This window comes from Callorhinchus milii, unplaced genomic scaffold (genome assembly GCF_018977255.1).
Source record: "Callorhinchus milii isolate IMCB2004 unplaced genomic scaffold, IMCB_Cmil_1.0 Scaffold3, whole genome shotgun sequence".
In the NCBI taxonomy this organism is placed as follows: domain Eukaryota; kingdom Metazoa; phylum Chordata; class Chondrichthyes; order Chimaeriformes; family Callorhinchidae; genus Callorhinchus; species Callorhinchus milii.
This window is the reverse complement of record NW_024704744.1, coordinates 26,135,650-26,162,176: the sequence shown is the minus strand read 5'-3', so window position 1 is coordinate 26,162,176 and position 26,527 is coordinate 26,135,650. Positions and strand designations below refer to the sequence as shown.

General features: G+C 42.1%; 1 protein-coding gene across 1 annotated transcript in view; it reads right to left on the bottom strand.

Annotated features, from left to right (window-relative positions):
* Positions 1-4,181, bottom strand: part of LOC103185804 (XK-related protein 6) — a 203,982-nt gene extending 199,801 nt beyond the window's left edge. The window contains 1 exon segment of the mRNA XM_042333420.1: positions 3,628-4,181. Within this exon segment, the coding sequence (XP_042189354.1) occupies positions 3,628-4,181 (554 nt within the window).
* Positions 4,182-26,527: the final 22,346 nt, after the last annotated feature.

Below are 26,527 nucleotides of genomic sequence, written 5' to 3'. Positions count from 1 at the left end.
GCAATCCAAGACGTTATACTTCATGAAGGGTGGAATATAAATGCAAGTTACTGTTCTTCTTCAACAACAAGAAATCCATTTCCCCAAGAAATAAATTTCTGGAGCACAATTTCCGGCAACAACTGAATGCTTGAATGAATCTAAAGAATACTCATGCTGGTGCAGCAGTTGGAGAAAGCTGTCATTGCTTTATGAAACCTCTTGGTTTGGATCATGTTGATATTGGCAACTGATTCCCCAATACTGAAATGAAAGCAATTTTGGAGAAAAGAATCTCATGCAAAGTAAATATTATCTAGATCCAGAATTATCAGTCTCCCTGCAGACTACTGGCACAACTTACATGATCATTTCAAACTTACTTTGGATAAATCTGTACAAAGGCTTGACATCCAGACTGAGTTGATATTCCAAAAAGAACAGTGGAAGTAAAATCTTCTTTTTCAGGCTTGAAAAAACTTGAAAATGTGCACTGAAATAGCTACCTCGAAATCTGAGATTGTTAAGCGCAATGATCCAAGAAAATCTCTTCAAGAGAGTAAAACTTCTAGAGGAGAGCTCCCCATTCTTCATCTGTCCATAAAAAGTCAGACCAAACTAACAGAAGAACCAATAAATCTCTTACGTGTACATAGTTTTATATGAATTTGACAAGGGGAAAACAATCTCAGACATGTCCAAACAAAGTTTTTAAGAGAACTCAAAGGAATATGGAATCCCAGAAACTCAGTGTTCTTGTCCCAATTTTAAAAACCCACTGAGCAATCAAACAATATATTTCCAGGCTTCTCTTTCCAAAGGAAGCCTTTTCATCTTGTATTCTTTATTTCTCTTATATTTATTTTTCTCTCCTGACATGTCTCTGACCAAACACCAAGCCCCCAATCTGAGTGATATTCAGATTATCTAAAGTGTCTCAAAGTATTCACTATTTAATTTTGGAAATAAGTTGCAACCAAGAATCATCATGTCCTCATCTGGTTATTTGAACCAGCAGGTATAGCTGGAGAGGAGTGCAAACTCCGAATGATTTTTCTTTTATCCAGCCAAAGCAATACAGACAATCATAGTAACTTGGCCAAGATGAGCTCACACAGTGCAGAGCAAGAAATAATTTTAATTCTTACCACTGACGTGGAAATGGCTGGATTCTTACATTCCTTTGGCTTTGACTGCACATGTGAATGGATAAACACAAAGTTTGCCCTGAAGTGAGCAAATCAATCCTGGTGGTCTAAGCAGAAATGCCACTATGTTCATTTAAAGAAATTCACCACTGTCTTCTCCTTGGGCTCCTTGTGAAGCGTTTATTCCAGTAAGAGCTATACTCCAAGCAAAATCCAGGAAAGCGAGTGGGTGGGTGTGAGAATCACCATTTCACTCATCTTCGATCAGGCTGTCAGTTAAAACAATATTTAACAAAACGCTGACCATGCAACGGGACACACACAGCTCTTAAATATTAATTGGAAAAATACTACAGAATATAATGCCTCTCACCACACTTACATCTACTGCAGAGCCTAATTGTAAAAGTACTAACAGAATGCAAATTCAGAAGTCACCACTGGCAAGGTGTCAATTCCTGTAGCTTCAGTAGATATAATTATTACCCAATATTAACAGCACAGAGCTCAAAGCAGTTTAAATTCATTGACACAAAGCATAGATCACAATTTTTCTCTTTGATTTACAGTAAGCATTCACATTTTCTTAAAACAAGATTACAGTCGTATAGTCCCTTTCACGTCGGGAGGACGTCCCAAGGCACTGATTTTTAGAAACCAAGAATGTGGACAGAAGTCAGAAATAACTAAGGGAAGGGCACCGAGAGTAGGTAGAAATGCACTTTATACCTAAAATGCATTTTAAAATCCTCAATTCTGTGACTTTTTTTTAAAAATCCAGGCTAGCCAAGGTGCAATTATATAATTTCACTCCAAATGATCACAGGACAAGTCATTCCTACAAGATTAGAATATTCAATATTGGTTGCTTTTTTTCCCCAAAAAAATCTAACAGTTCAACATCTGCAGTGCACATTTTATCCAACTCTGTATTTGTTTCTGCTGCAATGTACTTAACATGTCAGAAGGAAGATTACCAATTAATTCATCTTGAAATGTCAAATTCCAGCTACATGTACGGTTCTTTAGTTGTTTTATTGTTGTTTCAAGCAGAAATGTTTAATTCAAATGTAGTTAGTCCAATATTCAATAATGCTTCAATGATATTCCAGAATAAAGGATCCTCTTACTTGTAAGTTTTAAATAATTTATTTGCATATAAGCATGCAAGCGTTCACTCTTACCAACTACAAACAAATGTGAAATGACATACGTGACTTCGATGTATCAAAAAAAATCAACATTTTGTCAATTTCTGAGATTCTTCCCACACAAGAATTCAACACATTTGATTATTTATTACCTTAAAACACACCAACAGTGGCCTGGCTTTCATCCTCAATGGGTGTGCCACCCACATAACACAAAAGTTCAACCAAAGCAAATACACATTTCTATAAACCCTTAACAAATATGCTGCAGCATCTTTATGAGCAACAATCCGTGGTAGAAAAGTGAATACCTTATATTCTCAGCTTGCAGCAATAAACTGCATTTTCTACTACAGCTACCCTTGTCCCAACAGTATATTAATGACTTAAGAAAATACTGAACTGCAATTATTACACAATCAATGCTTTAACAGTGACCATTAAGAAATCCCTTGATCATCCTGACCCGCACCTCAAATGACAGCAATGGATTTTTTTTAAAAAGTTACCAGACCACCATATTTGTGATTGATTATTGCAATTCATGGACATTCCTCATTTCAAATAGCTCCGTTCTCTTCCAAGAGCCGGATTTCGAACTATACAATAGGACATGTTCAGGGTTACATTCAGTCGTGTGTCGCCTCCAAGAAATGATTATTAATACCCATTCACTGTGAACTCAATTAAGGCCGGAAGGATCAATGGATGTTTCTCGATGGAGGTCACCCTATACCCCTCCAAAACCTAGATCTAGGAGCCATGAGTCATTCGAGCACAGATTTATTCTCACGTCTGCTCCCTATTGATGCCAACTGCAGAATGCACAACACCTGTGGTGATAATAAGGCAGGGAACTCGGCTCCCATTTTTGATGGGAGCTGAAAACCAACGTTACAAACTGCCCCAATTTGCCGATCTGTTGCAGCGGGGGGGGGGTGAAAAAGAAGAGGAATTCATCACTCATCTCGCAATATCATCACACGCTTGTCCCAACTGCAGGACGTGAATGCCTAATATTCCTCTCTTTAAACCAATCTGCATTACCCCAATCCTCGTTTCTCGGGGTGGAGATGGAGATGAATCCTCTGCATAATCTCCAGACGTGAGGAGGAGGAGGAGGAGAGGAGGAGGGAGTGGGGGGGGGGATATTCTTGATGCATTTTTTTTCCTCAATTCGAAAAAAAAACTTTATTTCTCTCCCTCACCCCCGCCCCCCCCCCCCCCAAAAAAAAGGGGGATACGTTTGCTGAACATTTTCTCCCAGATAATTGCTGCAATCCTCTACCCCCCCCCACCCCCCCACCCCCTCTCTCTCCCTCTCCCTCCCACACACACACACACAATACCTCCACACTTGTCCCAGCTGCAGGATGTGAATGACCGCCTGCCAGATCCACACGGAGGTCGTGCAGCAGCGGTTGTAACCGGCCGCGCCGGGCCTCCTGCTGCTGCTGCTCAGCCCCTCCACGCCCCCGAGGCCGCCGTTGCTGTAGTCCTGCATGAACCACCTGAAGCTCAGAATCTGCACCAGGACGGAGGGCACGAGCACGAAGAAGAGCGTCAGCGCGAACCACCAGTAGTCCTGCTTCAGGTAGTAGTCGGCCGCCAGCCACAGGTCGGTGCCCACGTCGGAGAAGAAGACGAGCAGCGCCACGACGATCCACAGGCAGTCCAGCACCGGGTGCTCCCTCCCGCGGAGCCGGCACAGCGCGCTCCTCAGGCAGGCGCTCCGGCAGCCCCAGTAACACGAGGACGTGTTGCAGCAGTGACAGATGTGGAAGGAGGTGCTCTCCTCCGGCCGCCCGCTCGGCTGCTCGTCACCTCCCTCGGTCGCCGTCTCGTCCAGGTTGTGCAGTTGGGCGAAACCGGTAACCCCCACACCGTCGGATTTCGCGGCCATCTTGGTCGGTGCCTGGCGCCTCTCAGCTTCCGGGGTCAGGGGGGCCGCGGGGGGGGGCGGGGGGGAGCCGCTCACCTCACTTCCTGGATACCGTGGGGGGAGGGAGGGAGGGAGTGGAGGGAGGGAGGGAGGGAGGGGAAAGCCTGCCCTCCAGTGACTGACTGCACCGTGTGCTCACCACCTCCCCCAACACCACCCCCCCCCCATCCCATCCCACAGCGACTGACACTCAACACCTCTGGTCTCCAATTGGCTTGTTTTTTTTTTGGGGGGTGTGGAAGAGGATGGAAGGATTGGGAAACCTGCCCCTCCATCCCCACCCCCTCCATCCCCACCCCCACCAGTCAGAAAAGGGTTGGTTTGTGAGATGATGTGGTTGCTTGTGGGGGTGGGTGGGGGGGAGGAAGAAGAAGATGGAAAAATTGGAAAACTTGCCCCGCGGTGGCAATATTTGCTTTCCCATCCCCGCTCCTCAGAAAGGGTCAAGACATTGGCCTCCAAGAGACCAGAAATTACATTCATTTATGGGAGGGGTAGAGAGAGGACCGATCAAATGCAGGGATAAGAAGTAGGGGTAAGAACTGGAAGATGTGCCTCACGGTTTTTGGTAAGCTTCCCGCTGCTTGACCATCGTGGATCACTCCCACCTTCTAGGGCTTTGGATTGCAGGGCTAACGAGGAGCCAAGTGGAAAGAATCCCTGCCCCCAGTGACTGGTCTGTCCTTCCAAATCCTGCTGGTGAGGCAGGCTGGCTAGTCTGTCATCAGCAGTGCCTCCAAATACTCTGGACCCACCTGATTCAGGACTGGACCACCAACATAGGATCAGTTATCTTGGTCTGATCCAGAGGATCAACAGAAGATCAGTTCTAGTCCATTGCCAAGCATGTCACCTTGGAGCCAGCTCAGCCTCAAGGAAACCGTGCTTACCTCTCCCCCTTGGATAACTGACAGTATTATGTGAATCCTGCACTGGTTGCTTTCACATTTTCCCATTGCATTATGTAAGATTCAGTTGTCTGCAGCAAACAAAAAAAGTATTCAGTGTGTGTGGGGAGGGGAGATAATAAAAGGAGGGAGGAATTGGAAAGCCTGCTTTCCAGTGACAGTAACACACCCATCTCACCCAGGTGCAACAAGTTAAAGACTCAAGAAATTGGTCTCCAGGAAACAGAAAAATCATTGAATGGGGAAAAGAGTAGGTATTTTTGTGTTTGTTGACCTTTCCCTCTCCAAGCTCATATCGAGTTTGAGAAAATGTTGGGTGTGTTTTCTAAGATGCTTTCAGATTTTGCCCTATAAATGCAAATTGTTATCATTTTTTATTTTGTAAATGGTGGTAGTAGTGGCTTCAAAATAGGATAGATTGCAAACCTATTTGAACACCTGGGAATTTGATGACCCCTCTGAACTCACAATTCATGTAAACATTGGAGCAATGTTGGATTTGAGTTTTTTGTTATAATTGGTGCGTATTCCAAAATTAGATGGATTGCAAACATGTTTGAACATATTTGAGATAACTTGACTTTTTCAGAGTGAGGTGCATGTATGTTTCACCTTTCCAAGTAAAATGCATCTGGTTTATTTAAAGAATCATAGAAATTACATCATAAAAGGAGCTGGTTCTAGCTCCTCCACGGAGCTATCTCACTTCATCCCAAACTGCAGGTTTTTCACTCTATCTTATATTTTTAGTCTTTAAATCTCTATCCAAATTCCTTTTAAGTGTTGTCATGGGTTTAGCCTCAATGCTAAAACATTCTAAAACTGCAAAAAGAGGAGGGTGGGAAAAGATTGAGGTGAAGGACCTGAGAATCTGTAATATAAAACAGTGATAAATTATTTAAGGATCTTCACCCACCTTGTTTCCTGTTCTTGGCTATACTCATCAAAAATGGGCATAAAGTGAGATGCTTAAAGCAGAATCAAAGAGATACAATGGAAATGTATGGGTGCGTGAGAGAATATCAGGATAATATCAACAACATAATATTTAGAATATTTCTGAAAAATAAAAACTGGAGTCAGGGAAGGGATTAAATCAAGGACCTTTATTAATTTCAAGAGCTAAGACCCAGTAGCACACAGCTTGCATTGCCCTGAAGAACATACAAATATATTAGTGGCATAAAAAGCATATGCAAAATTATCTTAATGTAGAAAGAAGGAGGTGTGGAGATTGAAGGTCAAAGCAATTGGGGAAAATAGATGCACGATCATTGTAAAGATAGAAAAACAGACAGCCAAGCAGACAAAAGAACCAAGAGCTGAGAAAACAGCAACAGGTGAACTGTTGAACAAGTGAGAAATAAATTAAAAACATTGACTCAGATCCTTCCACGAAAAAGACAGCATTGCAAAATAATTGCAGGTGGAACACCATGGGAGCATGTTGTCTGAAGGTTAGTTCATAAAATAATTTTGCAGTTTACATTTATTATGGAATCTCTCATAAGGTGAAATGATGCATAAATTAACACTCATTTTAAGACATTTGGCAATCCTAGTGCTATTCTGAATTAATGGATCTGTCTCCAGTTTCAGAACTGAAGAGACATCCACTGCTGAAAAGAACCCCAAGAATTTTTGTAGTGCTCTAGAATCGGGAGGAATTACAACAACTTGCATTTATATAGCACCCTTAACAAAGGATAATGTCGCAGAGCGCTTCACAAAGACGGGGCGGATGCCAAGCAAGGGAGAAGGCGGAAGTGACGATAAGTTATTCATCATAGAATCGAGACAAAGCGTGTTCTTTCAAATAGAATAAAACTCACATCAGTCGTATCAATCAGGACCATAACATATAATATGAGTTGCGTGAACTATGAGTTTTAGTCAAATTTGGGTAAATCATATAAAATCTGATTTAATCCATAATCTACATTGCATATCCATAATTCAATGCAGCATGTATGCACATGTCATCGGGTGAGAACTTCATTTCCTGTGATTCAGTGCAGCTGGTAAGTGTGGTAGCGGTATTACGAGTTAGGAGATGATTTGCTTCATAAAATACGACTAGTGCAAAGAAAACTTAATTTTTTTCGGTAGGAAACTGAATGGGATTTGGATGCATGTACGTCTTGGGCAATTATATGATTTATAAAGATAAGACTTAATGTGAGGTTTACTGTATAATAAACCTTTCACTCAATTTAAATTAGTAAGTGATTTTAATTTCAAATGCCCCTGCTGGATTTGTAAACCCTGAAAACAAATACACTTGCTGCAAATAGGAAAGGTAAATGCAACAAAAGATCCGCTTTGAAGCATCAACCCTTTGCTGCATGGAATTTTCATGGACTGATGAACTGTATAAAAATTTTGAGTCAACACTCAGCAGAGTTGCAATAAATCAGCAAGCTTAACATTCTTGACTTTCTAAGCAAGATCAAAAATCTCTTGTTCAAATTTTTGGTTCAAAATGTCAATTCCCCTTCTCCAGGAATTACTGTGAGCCAAATGCCTACTTAAAACTGTTGCTCATTAACAGCACAGCACATCAAACACTTCCGGTGCCAGCAGCGTTTCCAATCAACCAGTGAGTTTAATATCATTTGCCATTGTTAAAAATATTTCTTACTTGCTGACTAGAAATTTCTTTATTGACCTTTGAAATATTATGTCCATCTTTTCAAGTAGGGAGGAAGGTATAAGCTTTTGTGTCACAAGTAATCCATCTAACAAGTGAATCATGCGACAATGTAATGCTGAAAATGGAACATTCAAAGCCTGTGCCATGACTTGTGAAGTGGGTGGATAGTACTATATGCCACTGGGAAATTTGGATGATCATTTACATCGCCTACTATGTGACTCAGCTGCTAATGATTTAGCTGCTCATGTTTAGTCTTTACAGACTGACAAAATACCTGAGGTGAATTTTTATTGAATCAGGAGAAATGGAACTTGCAATAGCTGTTGAATTAGATTAGATGAGCAAACTTTTCTCTGTAATACTGGCATTGTATGATATTCTTTTCCCAGCAGAGCAGGCACCATTGCAAACAACTGTGATTTCAAATTCCATAGTACTTGCTTGTTGTCTTCAAATAGCATCACCTACACACAACTCCTTGACAACCTGACAAGAGACAGAATATACAATGCAAAATTACATTTGTATAGAGCCTTTCATGTTGGGAGGATGTCCCAAGACGCTGGACAGTCAGGGATTTGGACCCGAGCTGGGGGTCAGGATTGGGGAGGGTGGTCGAAGGCTCAGTCAAAGATGAGGGTTTTGAGACGCGCCTTGAAGGAGGCAAGGGAGGGAGCGAGGCAAAGGAATGTGGGATGGAGTTCTACAGGGTGGGGGCAGAAAGGCTGAAGACCCGACCGCCAATAGTATGGTGGGCCAGGTGGGGGACATGGAGCAAGCCACAGCCTGTTGTGCGGAGGAAGCGGACAGGTTGATATGGGGTCAGCAGGTCACAGAGATAGGGAGGGGCTAGGCCGTGGAGGGCCTTGAAGGTGAGGACGAGGATTTTGAACTCTATCCTTTGGGGGATGGGGAGCCAGTTGAGCTGGGTGGGGGTGCTGGGATCGTGGAGCCTGGTGCAAAAGAGGACACGAGCTGCAGAGTTCTAGATGATCTGCAGCTTGTGGGGGGAAGAGTTGGGAAGCCAACAACCAGGGAGCTGGCATAGTCGAACCTAGATGTGATGAATGCATGGATGAAGGTTTCAGCAGCCTGCGGGGTGAAACAGTGGTGGAGCCGAGCGATGTTGTGGAGGTGGGGCTAGGCAGAGCGGGGTAGGAAGGACAGTTGAGAGTCAAATAAGATGCCAAGGTTCTGGACTGGCTTAGTAAGGTGAAGTGTGCAAACATGGATGGTGATGCTGTCAGTGCCTGAAGTGAGGAGACGCTGACGGGAGCCAATCGATCTTGTTGACGTTCAACTGTAGAATGTTAGCTCTCATCCAGGACTTGATGTCTGACAGACATTTTGTTAGGACAGCAGTGGTTCTGGAGTCTAGAGTGGAGGTAGAGGGATATAAGCACAGGCGTGGAGTCCTGTAGCTCAGTGGTTAGAGCACTCGCCTTGCAAGCGGGACACCTGGGTTCAATTCCAGACAGGGCGAAACCTTGGGCAAGTTTCCTTACTCCACATGCCCAATAATAATGCCTCCAAAACAAAAACAATAATAAATTGGTCATTTTCAGTCCACGACTGTTTGTGGGACACTGCTGTGTGCAATTGGCTGCCGCGTTTCGCCCACAAATATACGGTCAATTCACTTTACAGCATATTCTGTGAAGCGCTTCGAGACATCTAGAAGATGTGAAAAGCGCTGCATCAAATGCAAGGATTATTATTTGTGAGAGTCGAGTAGAAATTTGTTGAAGGAATGGTTTCAATTTGTAAAGGATTATGGACCTGTGCAGAACCCAAGCTTTTATTGGATAGACCATGAAAATGGTTTAATGCCATGAACAACCACCTAATTAATTGGTTAGACTAATTTGAGATATGTTGACATATGTTTATGGTATCAACATTTTTCGGAGGGATTTTAGATTGGAGACAATAGCCAACTAAGATTTAACTGGAATTTTTAGCCCTTATGATCAATGATTACCATAAAGTCCCAAATTCCCCAGCTGAATTGGAACAGATCTGACTAATCAGACATCATGTACTTTGGCAGTATCAAAAGTGCAAAACAGATTAATATTGTGAACAGTCTGCCCCTTACGGCTCATGTAGTACAAACCATTTTGGAACTGATGAAAAAGCAAATATGCCTGAGTAATGTGTTCAAAGACTACATGGTATATTCTTCCAACAACACAAGTTGTAGTTCAGTGAAGAGGATAGTCCCGAAGACTGTGTTAATCTGAGATATACTTTTTGACAAGGATTCATTGTCTTTTTATATGAATTGTTATTATTGACCCTCCCAGTATCAGTATATTGGAATGTGAACAGTAAGATGATAAACTCGGAGATTTCTTATGATGTTTACAAAAAGCCACAAAATTTGCAATCCAACGACAACAAATTCACATCAGGAGGACTTCCCAAAGCTCTGGACAGTCAGGGATCCGCACCCGAGCTATTGATTGGGATCAGGAGGGTGAAGGACAAGGAGGATAGGGATATGACGGTGACCAATCCAAAATTGAAAGTACAGACCCTGAAAACAACAGCAGGTCCAGCTGTACAAACATTTGAGGGATTTACCTCAATCTTTCTGTAGTAATGAACCGAGGCATACCAATGTGACACCAAAGCAAGTCAAAATCAAAGTTGTTAATTCCCTTCCATCCCAGACCTCCGTTGCCAAAATAAGGATTTTTGAGGAGCAAATTGATAAAATACTTGAGGAAAATGTTCTAGCTTGCTTCTGGGCCATGGGAATCTCCTCCTACATTTGCACAAAGGAAGGGTGGTAACGCCCTATTCTAATTCAGAGATTCCATATTCAATAATATAATTATTGATGATTTATATCCTCTTTTGAAGATGGACAATTCACTGATTTAATTGGCTTAAACACAGTACATTAACATTTGCAAATCCATTGAGGAACTTTGGCAAATATCTAATCCAAGAATGTGAACTGAAAAACACATTTCATTTCAAATTGTGGTCTTTACCAATTTCAGATTGGTTTATTTGACAATGACAAACTGGCTATATTCCAGCATCTGATGTACTTTTGTTTCTCCCATTTTAGTGGAGAGATATTTTTGTACTTTCAATGCTTTATAATTTGATAAATTTGACAAGCCATTTAAAATTTGTACAAAGACTTACAAATTGGAATTTGGCAAAGTATTGAATTCAGAAGTATAACATACTCACAAACTATTAATAGTTACATTTTGGATCGATACAAATTAATCTGTTCAACTAATGCAAGAGACAATGAAGTTATTTGGAATATTTATATCTTTGGATACAGAAATCTTTACATTTGTTATAGTAGAGAGGATATCTCAAAGCCCTTTACAGGATTTTACTGTAAAATGTATTGACTTTCTATGTTGTACGTGAAAGCAGCAGCCACCTTTTTTACGGTATGCACATACATGGTTCCACTGTTTTACACTCTGAAATGTCTTATGTCAGGATTCGATCACACAGCCTTTTTGATCCTTATTGCCTGGAATTTTATTTTGTACTTGTCCAAACATCAGGTCAACATAACATAATATGGTATCGTTTCACTTGCTTTGACAAATGGAACATCAATCTGGTGAAGAAGAAGACACTATCCTTCGTTGTCTTTGCAAAGATTCATTTTTTTTGTCAACAACTTGTAGGGAAGAGAAAGGGCCTTGAAGATGAGGACGAGGATTTTGAACTCTATCCTCCAGTGGATGAGGAGCCAATGGAGCCAGGTGGGGGTGATGGAGTCATGGAGCCTGGACATACAGAAACCAACTTCAAGATTAAGACAGTAATTATAAAATTTCCAAATTCTGTATGCTAGACCCAGTTGAGATTTCCTCCAAGAGTACTTAATTTTTAATTGATTTCAAAGAACTTACATTTTTATAGTGCCTATCACATCAGCATATCTCAAGGCACGGTGTGAAGTGTAGCAATTTGTTTTGTAGGCAAATGCAGCTGCAATTTTATGCACAGCAAAGTTTCACAAACATCCAGCAGGTGAAATAACAATTAATCTGGACCATTGTTGGCTGTGATACCAGAAGAAAAGTCCTCTTTTCAAATTGTGCTTGTGTTTTTCATGTACTCGAAAAGGCAGGTTTAACATTTCATCTGAAGTGTCATCCAAACATACAACTCTCAATACTGCATTGATCAGCCTAGACTGAGCTCAAGATCCAATCTTCTGGTTGAGAAGCGAAAATGCTACCAATTGAGCCAAGGTGAAAGGCTGAGTAGATACGGCAAGATTTGAAGCTAGTATCATTTGATCTCCAGTTCAGTGCTCAACAGACTGGTTAATAGAGGATGTTAGCTTCCAGGTAAATTGGTGAAGATTTCTACGAAGTCTGCCCTCCAGTGATAGTACAGTGACATCACATTGCAAAATACATAGCAATCTTATTATAATGCGGTCCTTTGGATTCAGTAGCTCAGAAGCTGCTTTCTACGTGAAGTGCTAATAATGACCAATTTCCGGGTCGTCAGGTCACCTTTGATGTCGCTTGTGTTATGTGCAAAAAGCTCTGTTGTTCTCACTTCCTTCGCAAAATGACGTTAGCGAAACTTCCTATATATAGCGAAAATGCAATGGACAGGAATTTTAGTGGTGTCCCTGTGCATAGGAAATCAGCAATGGGGGGCAATGCATATGAAGTAATATCAATGACAACCAGACAACCCACTTTTTTTTACCATGGGAAGCCAACAAGTCAACATCAGAAGCTAGATTTAGTGGATCCATAGTAGATCTGTCTCTTAAGTGAGAGGGTGGGGGGGTTATATTGAGTTATACGCTCAGTACCCGGGGTGGGGGGGGGGGGGTATATTAAGATTCCCCAGTATATAGTGTAATTGGTTTATTTAACTTGTATTTATTGTTTATCTGAAAAATGGCTGCTTACATTTTTGGCTACAATTAAATATTAATGGGAGTGTATTAAATCAATGCTTAACTTCATTGCTGAAGCAGGGACCATAAATAGTTTTAAAAGAGATGAGACGTGTGCTTGAAAAAGAGAAATATTAAATGATTTGGGGAAAGAACAACAGAATGGGATTAAATATGCACTCGTTTGAAGAAAAACAACAGCGCAATCTTGATGGGCTAAAAGTCCTGTTTCTGTGCTGCAAAATTCTATGATTCTGTAACAATTTCTGTTAAGGATTGCAGTGAGCTAGTCCTGGCAATTGGTAGCAAGAATGAATAACAACTTAGCAATGGTAGAAATTACAGGCTTCTGATAACCATGTTCTTCTTTTTACTTAAACAAAAACAGAAGTCGTTGGAAACAAAAACTTCTGTTTTTGTTTCAGATTTCCAGCATCTGCAGTATTTTGCATTTTGTTCTTTTTTTACTTATTGCTTTACAAAGAAATTCAAGAATAGCAAAGAAGAATCAATTTGCCCCTATCAGCTGGACACAGTGGCCATATTCTAAGTGGAGTAACATTTGACACTGGTGTACAGTGGTGCGCGAGGCACTGAGCAGAGAGGAAAGAGGTGATTGTAGGCATAAATCAAAGTTGAAGGATTTTAAGCTGGAATTGAAGACAAATTGTGAGCCTAGTTGCTGAAGGGGACAGGCATTGCGGAACTGCTTTTAAAACAGATAAAATGAAAGAAATACTAAAAATGATATGTCCTGTGTGAAGAACTGTGATATCTTCACGCGGTCCTAAATAGTCAATCATTTGTACTTGTCAAAGATGGTGCTACAATGAGACTCCTTCTCAACCAGTCCTTTCAACAGGGCAACTCATCCCATAGCACTACTGTATTGCAATAGAATATATTGTTCCTCAGTTTTAATGCTGAAATTGCATTAGGAAGAATTGCAGTTTAAACAGACAAGTGCTTTTGTCAGAAATCCTGTGCTTGGATATCTACAGCTTGTACATTGTAGTGCCAATAAAAATGTGTGAATATTCAAAGTGCTGATGCGAATGCCACTTTGTTTTCTTTCTTCGCTCTACCCTCTTACACATAAAAGCAAAGACTCATTTGGAGTATTTGTATCAACTAGCTAATTGTTCACAGTTAAATTCTTTTTGGAACAACACTACATCACACTTCACTGTTAGGAAAATGCTGGCACCACTTTCTCCTTTTAGAAAGTGTCAATGTGTAAAGTGATTCCAACATGTGTTGCTTAAAGCCTTTTGTTGGAAATTCGCAATCAATATTCATGTCACATTTAGCTTGCAGAATACTTCAGAACTGATTCAAATAGCTGCTGGTGCTCAGATTCTGCCCTGTTTGCTGTGCAAGGCACAATTCAGAATAGTAGTGACAATATGTGAACAATTGCTCAGTTGGTTGAGTTGGAGTTTATTTTCCTGGGCCCATAACGTTCCTGCTGTGTACAATGCAGTACAGCTCAGCCATTTAATCTTGGTTAGAAAAAATGATGGTTTGCTCTCCCAGGTATCGTGGGAGGAACCATTTACCTTCTCGTGGGAGGAACCATCAGGCCCTCCTGGTTGGCTCGTGTCAGCGCCTCCGCACCTCAGGCGCTGACAGCATCAGTATCCAAGGCTGCACTCTCCACCTCTCAAAGCCATCAGGAACCTCGGCGTTCTGTTCGACCCTGAGCTGTCCTTTCTCCCTCATATCCGCACCACAACTGGCACCGCCTTCCATCACCTCCGAAACATCGCCAGACTACGGCACTACCTCACCCCTCACGCTGCTGAAACTCTGGTCCACGCCTTTATCACCTCAAGGCTGGACTATGGGAACTCTCTCCTCGCCGGCCTTCCCGGCACCTCCCTCCACAAGCTGCAGGTCATTCAGAACTCTGCAGCTCGTGTACTGTCCCGCACCAGACTTCGGGACCACATCACTCCCACCCTCGCTCACCTCCACTGGCTCTCCATCCCCCAGAGGATCGAATTCAAGATCCTCATCCTCACCTACAAGGCCATTCACGGCCTCGCTCCCTCCTACCTCTCCGACCTGCTGTCCCCCTACTTACCTGCCCGTACCCTCCGTTCCTCTGGCTCCGGTCTGCTCCACATCCCCCACCCCAACCGCCCTACCATCGGTGGCCGGGCCTTCAGCCTCTCAGCCCCGAGGCTCTGGAACTCCATCCCCCAGTGCCTTCGCCGCCTCCTCCCTTTCCTTCTTCAAGGCCGGTCTCAAGACCTTTTTCTTCGACCGTGCCTTCAGCTCCCCTCTCGACTCTCTACCCTCTCCTCGCTCCTTCCCTTCCCTCCCTCACCCTGACCATTTCCCCCCTGCTCGGGTCCTGACCCAACTGTCCAGCGCCTTGGGACATCCTCCCCGACGTGAAAGGCACTCTATAAATGAAATGTTGTTGTTGTTACCTTGCTGTTTCATGTACAGTTTATTTTGAAGACAAACCTACCTCAGGATATAAAAATAACCACCTCTCTTCAATGTTTTTATTGCACTGTACCACTGAAGGCACAGATGGCATTGGCACTGACATTTTGCACATAAGAAAATCCCATAAATTGCCATGAGGTGAACGATCAATTTTATCTGGAGGAATGTTGGACAGGATACTGAGGGTAACTCCTATCTTTAAATAATATTATACTTTTAAAGTACAATTAAATTGGGACCTTGGTTTAATGTCTCATCCAAAAGATGAAATTTCCCAACTTTTGTATGTTAGAGTGTGGGGGAGTGCTGCAATATTGGAGACTGAACAGTCACAATCACATTCCTAGTTGGGTAAAATATGTTATCTGAATTCTGTTTAGATTACAGATGTTCTGCGTAAGAGTACCAGTTATGATTGTTATGAGAGGTAAGAATAACTGGGGATTGAAAATATATTCTTTCCAACTGTTCTTTCTAAACCATTTAAGCATGTCAACAAAATTCCTAGTGGGTGCAAGCCTATAATTTTATGCTAAATTAGCAGCCTGACTCAGAGAGGCCATATTGATGGCTATTAAGGGATGTAGAACTGTTACACTAATGCAGTATAAAGTGCTCTTCCAACACTGGGTTTTAGAGAAACACCACTGAGATTATAATAGAGGGAGCTTTGCATCTGACCAAGACTGTATCTGAGCTGGGGGAAGAGGGGAACGAAAAAAGGCTTGAAGTTATACTAGATGTTGAAGGTGATCAGTTCTCCATTCTCCTGTACTAATAAGTATCATCTTGATGATAAAATGATGACAGTTATTAGGCAGGAGAATGGAGAACCTAAATGGAGAACCTTTAGGACCAAAGATTGTAGGTATCAGTCAACTCTGATCCATCCTACTCTCACCATAAAATAGAAGATCTATTGCTACATATTTATAATCAGATTTGGCAAAAAACAAACCTGTAAGGAATTCCGAACTGGGCAAGAACTATGGGGTTGCTGCATTTTAGGAGCTGTTGTCTTCGAATGAGACTTTAAACTGAGGGACTCTCTGGCCTTTTCATGTGGACATTGAAGATTCCACGACACTAATCAAATGGAGAATGGAGTTTTCCAGTGTCCTGGTCAACAATCACCCAGATAAAATGGGTCATTCACTTCATGGCTGTTTGTGGAACATTATTGTGTCAAATTTACTGTCATGTTTGCCCACAAAATTACAGTCACTCCAATTTACAAGATATCATGTGAAGCGCTTTGAGATGTCCTCCTTACGTGAAAGCCATTTAGTATAATTTACCCGTCTAATTCCGAAGCACTTTACTAAATTATTTTTAAATTGCTTAATTTCTATTTTGATATTCTATTTGTTTAGGCAACTCAAAATTAATTAATCTATAAGTACATTTTTAATTAATTTGGAATTTAAATTTACACATATTGCTTCATTTTTGGTTAGTCCTCTTAAAACTTATCCAGATGTTTCCTCTAAAATTGTTTACAAATGAAAACACATTGCAGCTTTAACAGTCTATCCTCTTTTAGTAGATGCTTTAATGGATGAAAATAATTCCCTATTTTTCGATTGAAAGAACATGACACAATCAATACTAATTCCTAAAATTGAGATATTTTATTAAATTTATTTCTAATAGATTAAACTTTGTTTTCTAAAAAATGCAAGCAAAATATTACATTCTCATTGCTTTTAAATAAACACCTTTTTTTAGTTTATAGAATTTGTATACTTTTTATAACAGCATTTGATACTTTCTTTTTAACAGTAGGAGGGCTTAGAGGAACACTGGAGGTCTAATCTGATTTTGTTATAACAACTTGAGAAGGCAGCTCTGTATGTGAAGTAGGGACGCGAAAATTCTGGAATAGTGCGATTGGCCACAGGCTGTTCTCGGGGGCTTTAAACAACAAGACAGATTGAATGTCTTTTAGCACTTTAATCAAATTGACAAGGTGCTGTGAAAACTGTCTACTCTGTTCCTGATTTGTGCCATGCTTTCCCCTTAAACATTGGTTCAATTAGTAAAGACATTTCAAAGAAAAAGACAAATTTTACAACTTCAGGGTTGGCAGACTATCTTTAAGGATAGTTTTACTGCAGGCCGTACGTGATGTACTCAAGCAACTTCACACTCTACAGACCTGCCCTGATTGATCCATCATAGTGTCCAAATCAAATGAAATGCCCCCAGCTTCTTTCATGTACATATCCTCAGTTGCTGAGACCACTTGACACCTCATTCTCCCAAAGCTGCTTTCACTCAAAGCCATGACGTAGCTCATTATGTAGCCAATAGAACAGAAAATATGGATTCAGAAAAGGCTATTTGACTCATCCAGCAGCTTCTTTCCCCATTCCCTTTAATATTACTTTTCTCCAAGAACAATTACATTTATCCAGTTCCCTTTCAAATGCTATGGACTCAACTTCAACAGTCATGGAACTCGAGCGGGATGGTAAGTAGATGGATAAGAAGGAGTGGATTGGAATTTTGTGGTTGAAGAGGTAAGTTTTTAGAAGGGGTTTGAAAGAAGAGAGGAAGGATGTAAAGTGGAAGGAATTTGGGAGGGTATTCCAGATAGCAAGAACAGTATGCCTGAAAGCTCACTCAGTCATAAGTTGGAGGGGGCTAGAGAGGTGCAGGTGGCCCAAGTTTGCAGAAAGGATGGAATAGGTGGGAGAATGAAGTTAGAGAATTTTGCAGAGTTAGAGTGGGGCAATGATTTGGTGTATTTAAAACTCAGCAAAAGGATCCAAAATTTGATCCTGGAATGTAGAACCTGGCGAGGATAGGAGTCCTGTAGTATGTTGGTTAGAGCACTTGCCTTGCACTTGACCTGCGTTCGATTCCCAGGCAGGGCGAAACCTTAGGCAAGTTTCCTTACTCCCCACACTTCTGTTTACCTATAATAATAATAATAATCCTTGCATTTGATATAGTGCTTTCCACGTCTTCTATACGTCCCAAAGCACTTCACAGAATATGTTGTAAAGTGAATTGACTGTATATTTGTGGGCGAAGCGGCAGCTATTGCGCACAGCAATGTCCCACAAACAGTCGTAGATTGAAAATGATCAATTTATTTTTGTTTTTTTGGAGGGATTATTATTAGGCGTGTGAAGTAAGGAAACTTGCCCAAGGTTTCGCCCTGCCTGGAATTGAACCCAGGTGTCTCGCTTGCAAAGCGAGCGCTCTAACCACTGAGCTACAGGACTCCTCGCAGTAAGTAGGAACCCGGTTGTTAGTTGATTGGCAGATCGTTTTTCCTTCGGTTGAGTTTATTTTAAATGACTGTTTGTGGGACACTGCAATGTGCAATTGGCTGCCATGTTGTACCCACAAAATATACAGTCAATTCACTTCACAGTGTATTCTGTGAAGCCCTTTGAGATGTCTAAATGACATCGTATGGAGCTATATCAAATGCAAGAATTATTAACAAATATTATCGGGGTAATAGGCACATGGAGCCTAGTGCAGGAGAGGATACAAGCTGCAGAATTCTGATTTGCTGGAGCTTATGAAGAATTGAGATAGGGAGGCTGGTGAGGAGAGTAAGAGAAATTAAGTTTGAAAGTAACTCAAAAGCGTGAATGAAGCTTTCAGCTTCATTGAGATAAAGTATAGCGCATTGACTCGAGGAAGTAAGCAGAGAGGTTGATGACATCCAATCTCTATATAAAAAGAAAATTTCCACTTTTTTCTTCTAAAGAATGCAAATATTTTATCTGAATATGCATTAATTGTGCTCACTGATGCAGATTTTCATAATCTCTATGATAGTATATCAAGAGTATCTATCAATTACAACTAATAGATGGTTCATGGGCAGAAAGGAAAAGCCCCATTAAAGCAATCTGTGCCTATAGTCTGTCATAATCATTTAGCAATTCTGCCATTTATAGTGTTTGATACTTGCTGCTTGTCTTCAATATATGGAAGAGTTGGAATCACTCTCGCCTCTGAGTCAGAAGGTTGCAGGTTCATGCCTCACATTGGGTTTGGAACTCATTTTCACAACTGGCTTCTCAAATGTAATCAATTGAATTGTTCAAAAGCAACCTGGATAAGCACCTGACCAGTAAAAACGTTAAGCATATAAGGAGAGAGACAGCTGGAAAGTGGGTTTAATTTGAGCAGGTTACGGAGGCACAGACATGGTGGGCTGAAGGGACCAGTTTTATGCAGAAAAAAAATGTTTCTAAACTTAGCTCGGTGATGCAATCCATAGGCATGGGGTTAATTTCCGCATGTATGTAGATGACACCCAACTCTATCTCTCTGCCTCCACTCTAGACTCCAGGACCACTGCTGTCCTGGCAGATTGTCTGACATCAAGTCCTGGGTGAGAGCCAACTTTCTCCAGCTGAACATTAACAAGACGGAGGCCTTCCTGCTTGGCTCTTGCCAGCGCCTCCTCACCTCAGGTGCTGTTCCCAGATGCACACTCCACCTCATAGAGCCAGTTCAGAATCCCAGTCTCCTCTTTGACCATCAGTTGTCCTTCAAACCCCACATCTATGCTATGATCCGTTCTGCCTTCCCCCACCCCTGTAACATTGTCCACCTCCACCATTGTCTTTCCCCCTCGACTGCCGAGACCCTCATTTATGCATTTGTCACGTTCAGGCTCGACTACGCAAACTCTCTGCTCTCCACACTCCCCAACTCTTCTCTCCACAACCTGCAGATTATCCAGAACTCTTCAGATCATCTTCCCTCCTCTACCAAGCTCCACAAATTGATCACACTCATCCTCACTTGGCTCCACCTGTTCCCCTCCCTCAGAGAATCGAGTTTAAGTCCTCATTCTCATTTTTAAAGCCCTCCATAGCCTTGCTTCTCCCTAGATCCGGGACCTCTTAACACCACACCAACCTGTCCACTCCAACCCCACTCCCCAACCCTCTTGTTTCCATCCCCTAGCTCAGGTGCACACCCTTAACTGTCCACTGCCTTGGGACATCCTTCTGACATGAAAGACACCTTCTAAAGGTGTTATGTTGTTGAGTTGAAAACAGAGCTGGTTGCATCCTGTACCACATCTCGTGGTTTAGAATTTAATACCATATGATCTACAAACTGACCTGTACCAAGACAGACTGCTTGTACCAATATTTACTTCCCAAAATTGATTTCTCAAATGTTCTCTTTCTCCTGTGACCTTATGTGTTCAATTTGCGACATGAAGGTAAAACATGAAAAATTAAAATATCAAAAAGGGATAAGGAATGAGCAGCAAAATGGCAATAGAGTAGGTAGTGCTTTTATATAGGTAGCGTCTCCGCACCTCAGGCACTGGCAACATCAGCATCCACAGATGCACACTCCACCTCATTGAGCCATTCAGGAACTTAGCTGACTTTTTGGACCCTCAACAGTCCTTTCTCCCCCATATTCATGCCATGACCCGCTCTGCCTTCCCTCACCTCCGCAACATTACTCGGCTCCGCCATTGCCTCAACCCTCAGGCTGTCAAAACCCTCATACATGTTACAATATATCTGGGCTTCACTATGCCAATACTATGCTTGTCAGCCTTCCCAACTCTTCCCTCCACAAGCTGTAGATCATTCCAGAACTCTGCAGCTTCTGTCCTCTCCGGCACCAGGATCTGTGACTCCATCAACCCCACCCTCACCCAGCTCCACTGGCTCCCCATCCCTCAGAGGATCGAGTTCAAAATCCTCATCCTCACCTTCAAGGCCCTCCATGGCCTTGCCCCCTCCTACCTCTCTGGCCTATGACCCCTTATCAACCTGTCCGTTCCCTCCGCTCAGCAGGCTCTGGCCTGCTCCATGTCCCCCGACCACCCCCTGCCACCATCGGCAGTTGGGTCTTCAGCCTCTGTGCCCCCACCCCCTGGATCGCCAACACCACATTCCTTTCGCTTCACTCCCTCCCTTGGCTGCTTCAAGGCACACCTCAAGACCCTCCTCTTCAACCGTGCTTTCGACCACCCTCTCTGCCCTCCATCCTCCCTGATCCCAATCCCCCCCTCCCCACCTCGCTCAGGTCCTAATCCCTAATCCCTGACTGTTCAGCTTCTTGGGATGTCCTCCCGACTTGAAAGGCACTTCACAAATGTAATTTTGTATTGTATGGAGCTAATGAAGCACAAGTGGTCTCCTGTGCTAGTTTTCTATGTCTATAAGCACTGTTTGTCTGTTGAAAATTACCAGGATTTTTGAATGAGATCAAATCCACATCAACACTTCTAGTTGTTTGCGAAAGATTCTACAGTGATATTTGTAAGAGTACATTAGCCATCTGGTCTTCAGTGAAATCCTGCACTGTAATAAAACAAGTAACCATGATTAGTGAATGCAAAGAGCTAGCTAGAAGCTGCACTATTTGTTTACATGTACAATTATCCATGCACTCTTGTTTTGCTGCACAATGTGAAAATATGTAGAAACACAGTGGTCCCCAAGGATAATACTGTTTGAACTTAATAATCCTTGCATTTATATAAGCAATTAAAAAAAAATCAAAATTTTCTGGAATTATTTAAATTTGTTTTCTTCCTCTTCCGAGTGTGTGATAGTCTACCCTTGAAAAGCTGGGCATTTGTTTCTTTAGTCAACATCCAATAGCTGTGTTCTTGTGGCCTTGTGAGTGCTTGAGAGCAGCTGGCACATCTTTGGTGCAATCACTGATATCCACGTATCCATATATCATGGTTCCCAGATCCATTCACCTAAGAGATTCCTTTGAAAATCTTTGTAACCAATTTTATCTAGGGTATTATTGGTCAGGACATTGAGAGAACTTCTTGTCTCTTTTTAATGGTGCCATGGGATCTTTAACATTCTTCTGAACAGGCAGTCTGGACAACCTCATTCAATGGATGGCAGTTCCAGCAGCATAGTAGACTCCCAGCACTGCAACAGAATGTCAGACAAGACTATATGAGTACAAAGTCCCAACATGGGCTTGAGCCCACAAATTTCTGCCTCAAAGGCAAGAGTGCTACCAACTTAGCTGACACCCTTTGGTGCATTGGCATGAAAGATTTATCACTGTGATAAACCTTATGGTGGAATTTGGAAACTGGTACTGCTGCTGTCCAAAGCAACCTGGCACTGAGAATGGCAGTTATCATGACAGGAAAAAATACTGACTGTCAGAATACCAGTGCCATATCTTTTCAGAATACTGAAAAGGCTAACACAGAAACATAACAGTCTCACCTTAATCTGTTTTTAGCAATAAAATTTAAAACACAAGGTAACTCACTCTGACACCCTGACTTGATGGAAAATATATTGTTTCAAATTTGTACCAAGGCTCTGTAGGTTCTTCAGTGTTTATAACATTATAAAGTATAGATGGGAATATTTATAAGGAATACATTTTGGCAGCAAAGCAAAAAGTCCAGCCATTTCTCTTTCTCTTTCATGTGTAAAATTCAGATGGAGTTGTTTTGTGTACTTGTCAGGGAGTAGAATTTTTCCAGGATGAACCATTCCATAGTGTACATGGACCAAATGACGTTCAGTACTGATAAATGAAAGGTACTACACATATGATTGAGAATAGGAAACACAAGTACTTCATATATGGGAGTTAGCTTGCCAAGGGGGAAGCTGAAAAAGATCTAGTGGTGTTAGTTATCTCGTCGCTCACTATGTCAAACCTGAGTGAGAAGCAATAAACAAGGCAAACGGGATGCTGGGCTGTATTGCTAAATCAGTTGAGTTTAGATCCCCAGACGTCATACTCAGGCCGTACAGTGCTCTGGTTAAACCAAACCTTCAATACTGCACCCAGTTCTGGTCACTGTGACGTACCACTTACCTAGAGGAGAGCCAGGTGATCCTTATGTCATGTTGTTAAGTGCAGTGACTGTATTTCTAGCAGCCCAATTATTCAGAGCAATGTCCCACAAACAGCCATTAAATGAACTTCTAATTTTATTAGTCTATAGTCTGGGCTGAAATTCCAATGCAGTGCTGGAGGTGTGCTTTATTTTTGGAGGTGCTATCCTTTGGATGAGACATTAAACCAAGGTGCATTTGCCTATTCTGGTGGATATTAAAGATCCCATGGCCCTATTCAAGGAAGAGAAGGGAGTTTTTCCCAGTGTCCTGGCCAACAATCCCCCAATAAAATTGGTGATTCACTTCATGGCTATTAGTGGGATGTTTCTGTGTACAAATTGGCTGTCGTGTTCACCCACATTAACACATTCACTCTACAATATATCCTGTGAAGTGGTTTGAGACATCCTCCTACTATATCAAATGAAAGGATAATATATGTAAGGATTATTATTATGTTCTTTTCCTTTTTGAATTACCCTAAATCATGTTATGAGATTTGGTTTCCAAATATGGAGATCGAGAGACTACATTACACATGCAATTCGAAACCCACCAACAATGTAGTATGTACACAAATTCCAGTGGAGAACACAAAATTGCCCATAACTAACTCAGCTCTCATACCCATGAATTGCATGAGGATAGCTGCAGTAGGAAATAGAAAATGCTTTTCAGACTTTGGCATGTTGGGTTTAAATTAGTTGATCATGCCATCATCCTCCACCGCCTTTCTTCCGTCACCTACCTCAGTGGGACCGCACTTACCTGGTTCGAGTCCTACTCACGAACCGCCAGCAGCACATCTGCACAAACGGCTTTTCCTCCCACTCTCACCTGGTTACCTGCGGGATACCCCAAGGATTCATCCTTGGCCCCCTACTCTTTCTGATCTACATGCTCCCTCTTGGGGATGTCATCCGCAGACATGGTCCATGCCTTTGTCACCTCTCAACTGGACTACTCTAACGCCCTCCTCGCTGGTCTCCCCTCCACTACCATTCACAAAATCCAGGTCATCCAAAACTCTTCCACGTATGAGGACGACACCCAACTCTATTTTTCTATCTCACTTTGCGACCCCCAGTCCCCTGATGTTCTGTCAGCCTGCCTGTCAGACATCAAGAGCTGGATGAGCACGAATTTCCTTCAGCTGAATGTTGACAAGACGGAAGCCATACTCTTTGGCTCTCATCAACGTCTAAAATCACATGGTTCTCACCTCCTTCACCTACCCAACCTCCCCTAAAACTCTCCGAACATGTACACAACCTAGGCGTCAGGTTTGACCCCACATTATCCTTCCTCTTCCACAGCCGGACCACACCCTCACCAGCACTACTTTCTTCCACCTCCAATGCATCGCCCGTCTCCACCAATACTCACTCTAAAAGCCACTGAAACTCTGGTCCATGCCTTTGTCACCTCTCAACTGGACTACTCTGATGCCCTCCTCGATGGTCTCCCCTCCACTACCATTCACAAAATCCAGGTCATCCAAAATTCTGCCGCCCGCATTCTTACCTACACCAAACTCCGCTACACGATAACCCCAGTCCTTGCCAGACTGCACTGGCTGCCTGTCCCAGAGAGAATCGACTTCAAGATCCTCACCCTTGTCTTCAAGTCCCTCCACTCCTCTGCAACCCCTACCTCTCTGACCTCTCTCCTCAAAACAGTGCCCGTTGCCTTCTTCCACCAGGTCTGGCCTCCTCCTTGTCCCCCGAATCCTCCACTCCATCGGCGGCCGTGCCTTCAGCCACTGCGCCCCAAGGCTCTGGAACTCCCTTCCTCACTCCCTTCGCCTCGCCCCCCTCTCTTTCTATTTTCATGTCTCTGCTGAAGACCTTTCTTTTCAACCGGCCTTTGGTCACCTTTGCCTCCCTCCCCCTGGCTCGGTCCCGGGATCCGTCACTGTGAAGCGCTCTGAGATGCCGTCCGGTGTGGAGGGCGCTACATAAATCCAAGTTGTTCTTGTTGTTGTTAAACATCAATTGCACTGTTATCTTTTGTAGTCATCTGAGCAATATTATGATTTGCTTTGCATTTTACACTGCTTGAAATTTAATTTGTGTAGGTTTATATTGGCTTAATTAGTTTACTGATTAGTAAAGATCTCAAAAAGGAGACTTTGCCATATTTAAATACTACCACATAGTATTCAATTCCCTTACTAAGGAGGAAAATATCCTATTATTCTTCTTCCACCTATAATTAAGACTAAGATACAATAACATTAGCTAATTAAGCACTGCGGCATTTTAAAAAGCAACTGCTGTTAATTTTATCATCCTGTGAGGGCACAGACTTGTGTGTCAAGAACCCTGCTGTTGGACTTAATAATGGGTTTCAGTTTGATTTCCAAACTATATGTTTCTGCACGAGCGTGGATCCTGCCTGGCTTACTGGAAAACAGTTAACGTTACAAGCTGGATAGCTTACCAGGAATTGTTGCGATTCAGATTCCCATGTTTGAACAGATTGATTTGACGCATTTTTCATTCCAACTGATGCATGTTTCATGGTATAAAAGCACCTCATCAGATCCTGAAACCCTGAAATCCAAGCAGAAAAATGCTGGATGTACCCATCAGGTTAATGAGCAGCTGAAGTAATAAAAAAGCACACATTTTGGGTTTGGCCCTTCACCAGAAACCAGGATCTTCTCCCTGAAAAAACACCTGAATGGTCAATGACTGCACGAGCAATGAGGTCATCTGACAATCAGCTGATGCTCTCTGCTGCCTTCAGTTTATTTGGGTGTGCTTGTTCTGTGCAGATTTGAATTTCATGTCATACAAGCTCGCAGGTCTTGTCATAGAAACAAAGTAAAAAATTATAGACTTTGTCGCAATCATTACAAATACAATAAATAATTCATCCAAATGTTTTAGATAAGACTCACAAATTAAATGCAAACGTTCGACATTAATGCTCTGATAAGCAGTTTGTCTTAGGCCATCGATCAGACAAATATGCACTGAATAGAAATATTTCAGCTCTATCAATCAGAAGATTATCAAAATCCCCGTTTGTTTTAACACAAGGAGTACAGGATTATGGACCATTGCTCAGTGTCAATAGTACACTTACTCAGAGGCAGTAATCATAGAATCTTATAGCACAGAAGGAAGACATTTGGCTCATCTTAGAATCTTGTGCTCCATCTTGTGCCGGCTCTTAGAAAGAGCTAACCAACTATAATAATAATAATCCTTGCATTTGATATAGCGCTTTTCACATCTTCTAGACATCCCAAAGCACTTCACAGAATATACTGTAAAGTGAATTGACTGTATATCTGTGGGCTAACGCAGCAGCCAATTGCGCATAGCAGTGACCCACAAACAGTCTTGGATTGAAAATGACCAATTTATTATTGTTTTGTTTTTTTTGGTCTCAATCCTCTGCTCTTACTGCATAGCCCTGCAAACTTCTCCTTTTTAGTACCTATCCAATTCCCTTTTGATCTTAATCTTCTCCCTTGAACCAAGGTTTGTCAAAATAGCCAACTCCAAAACAATTTAGTA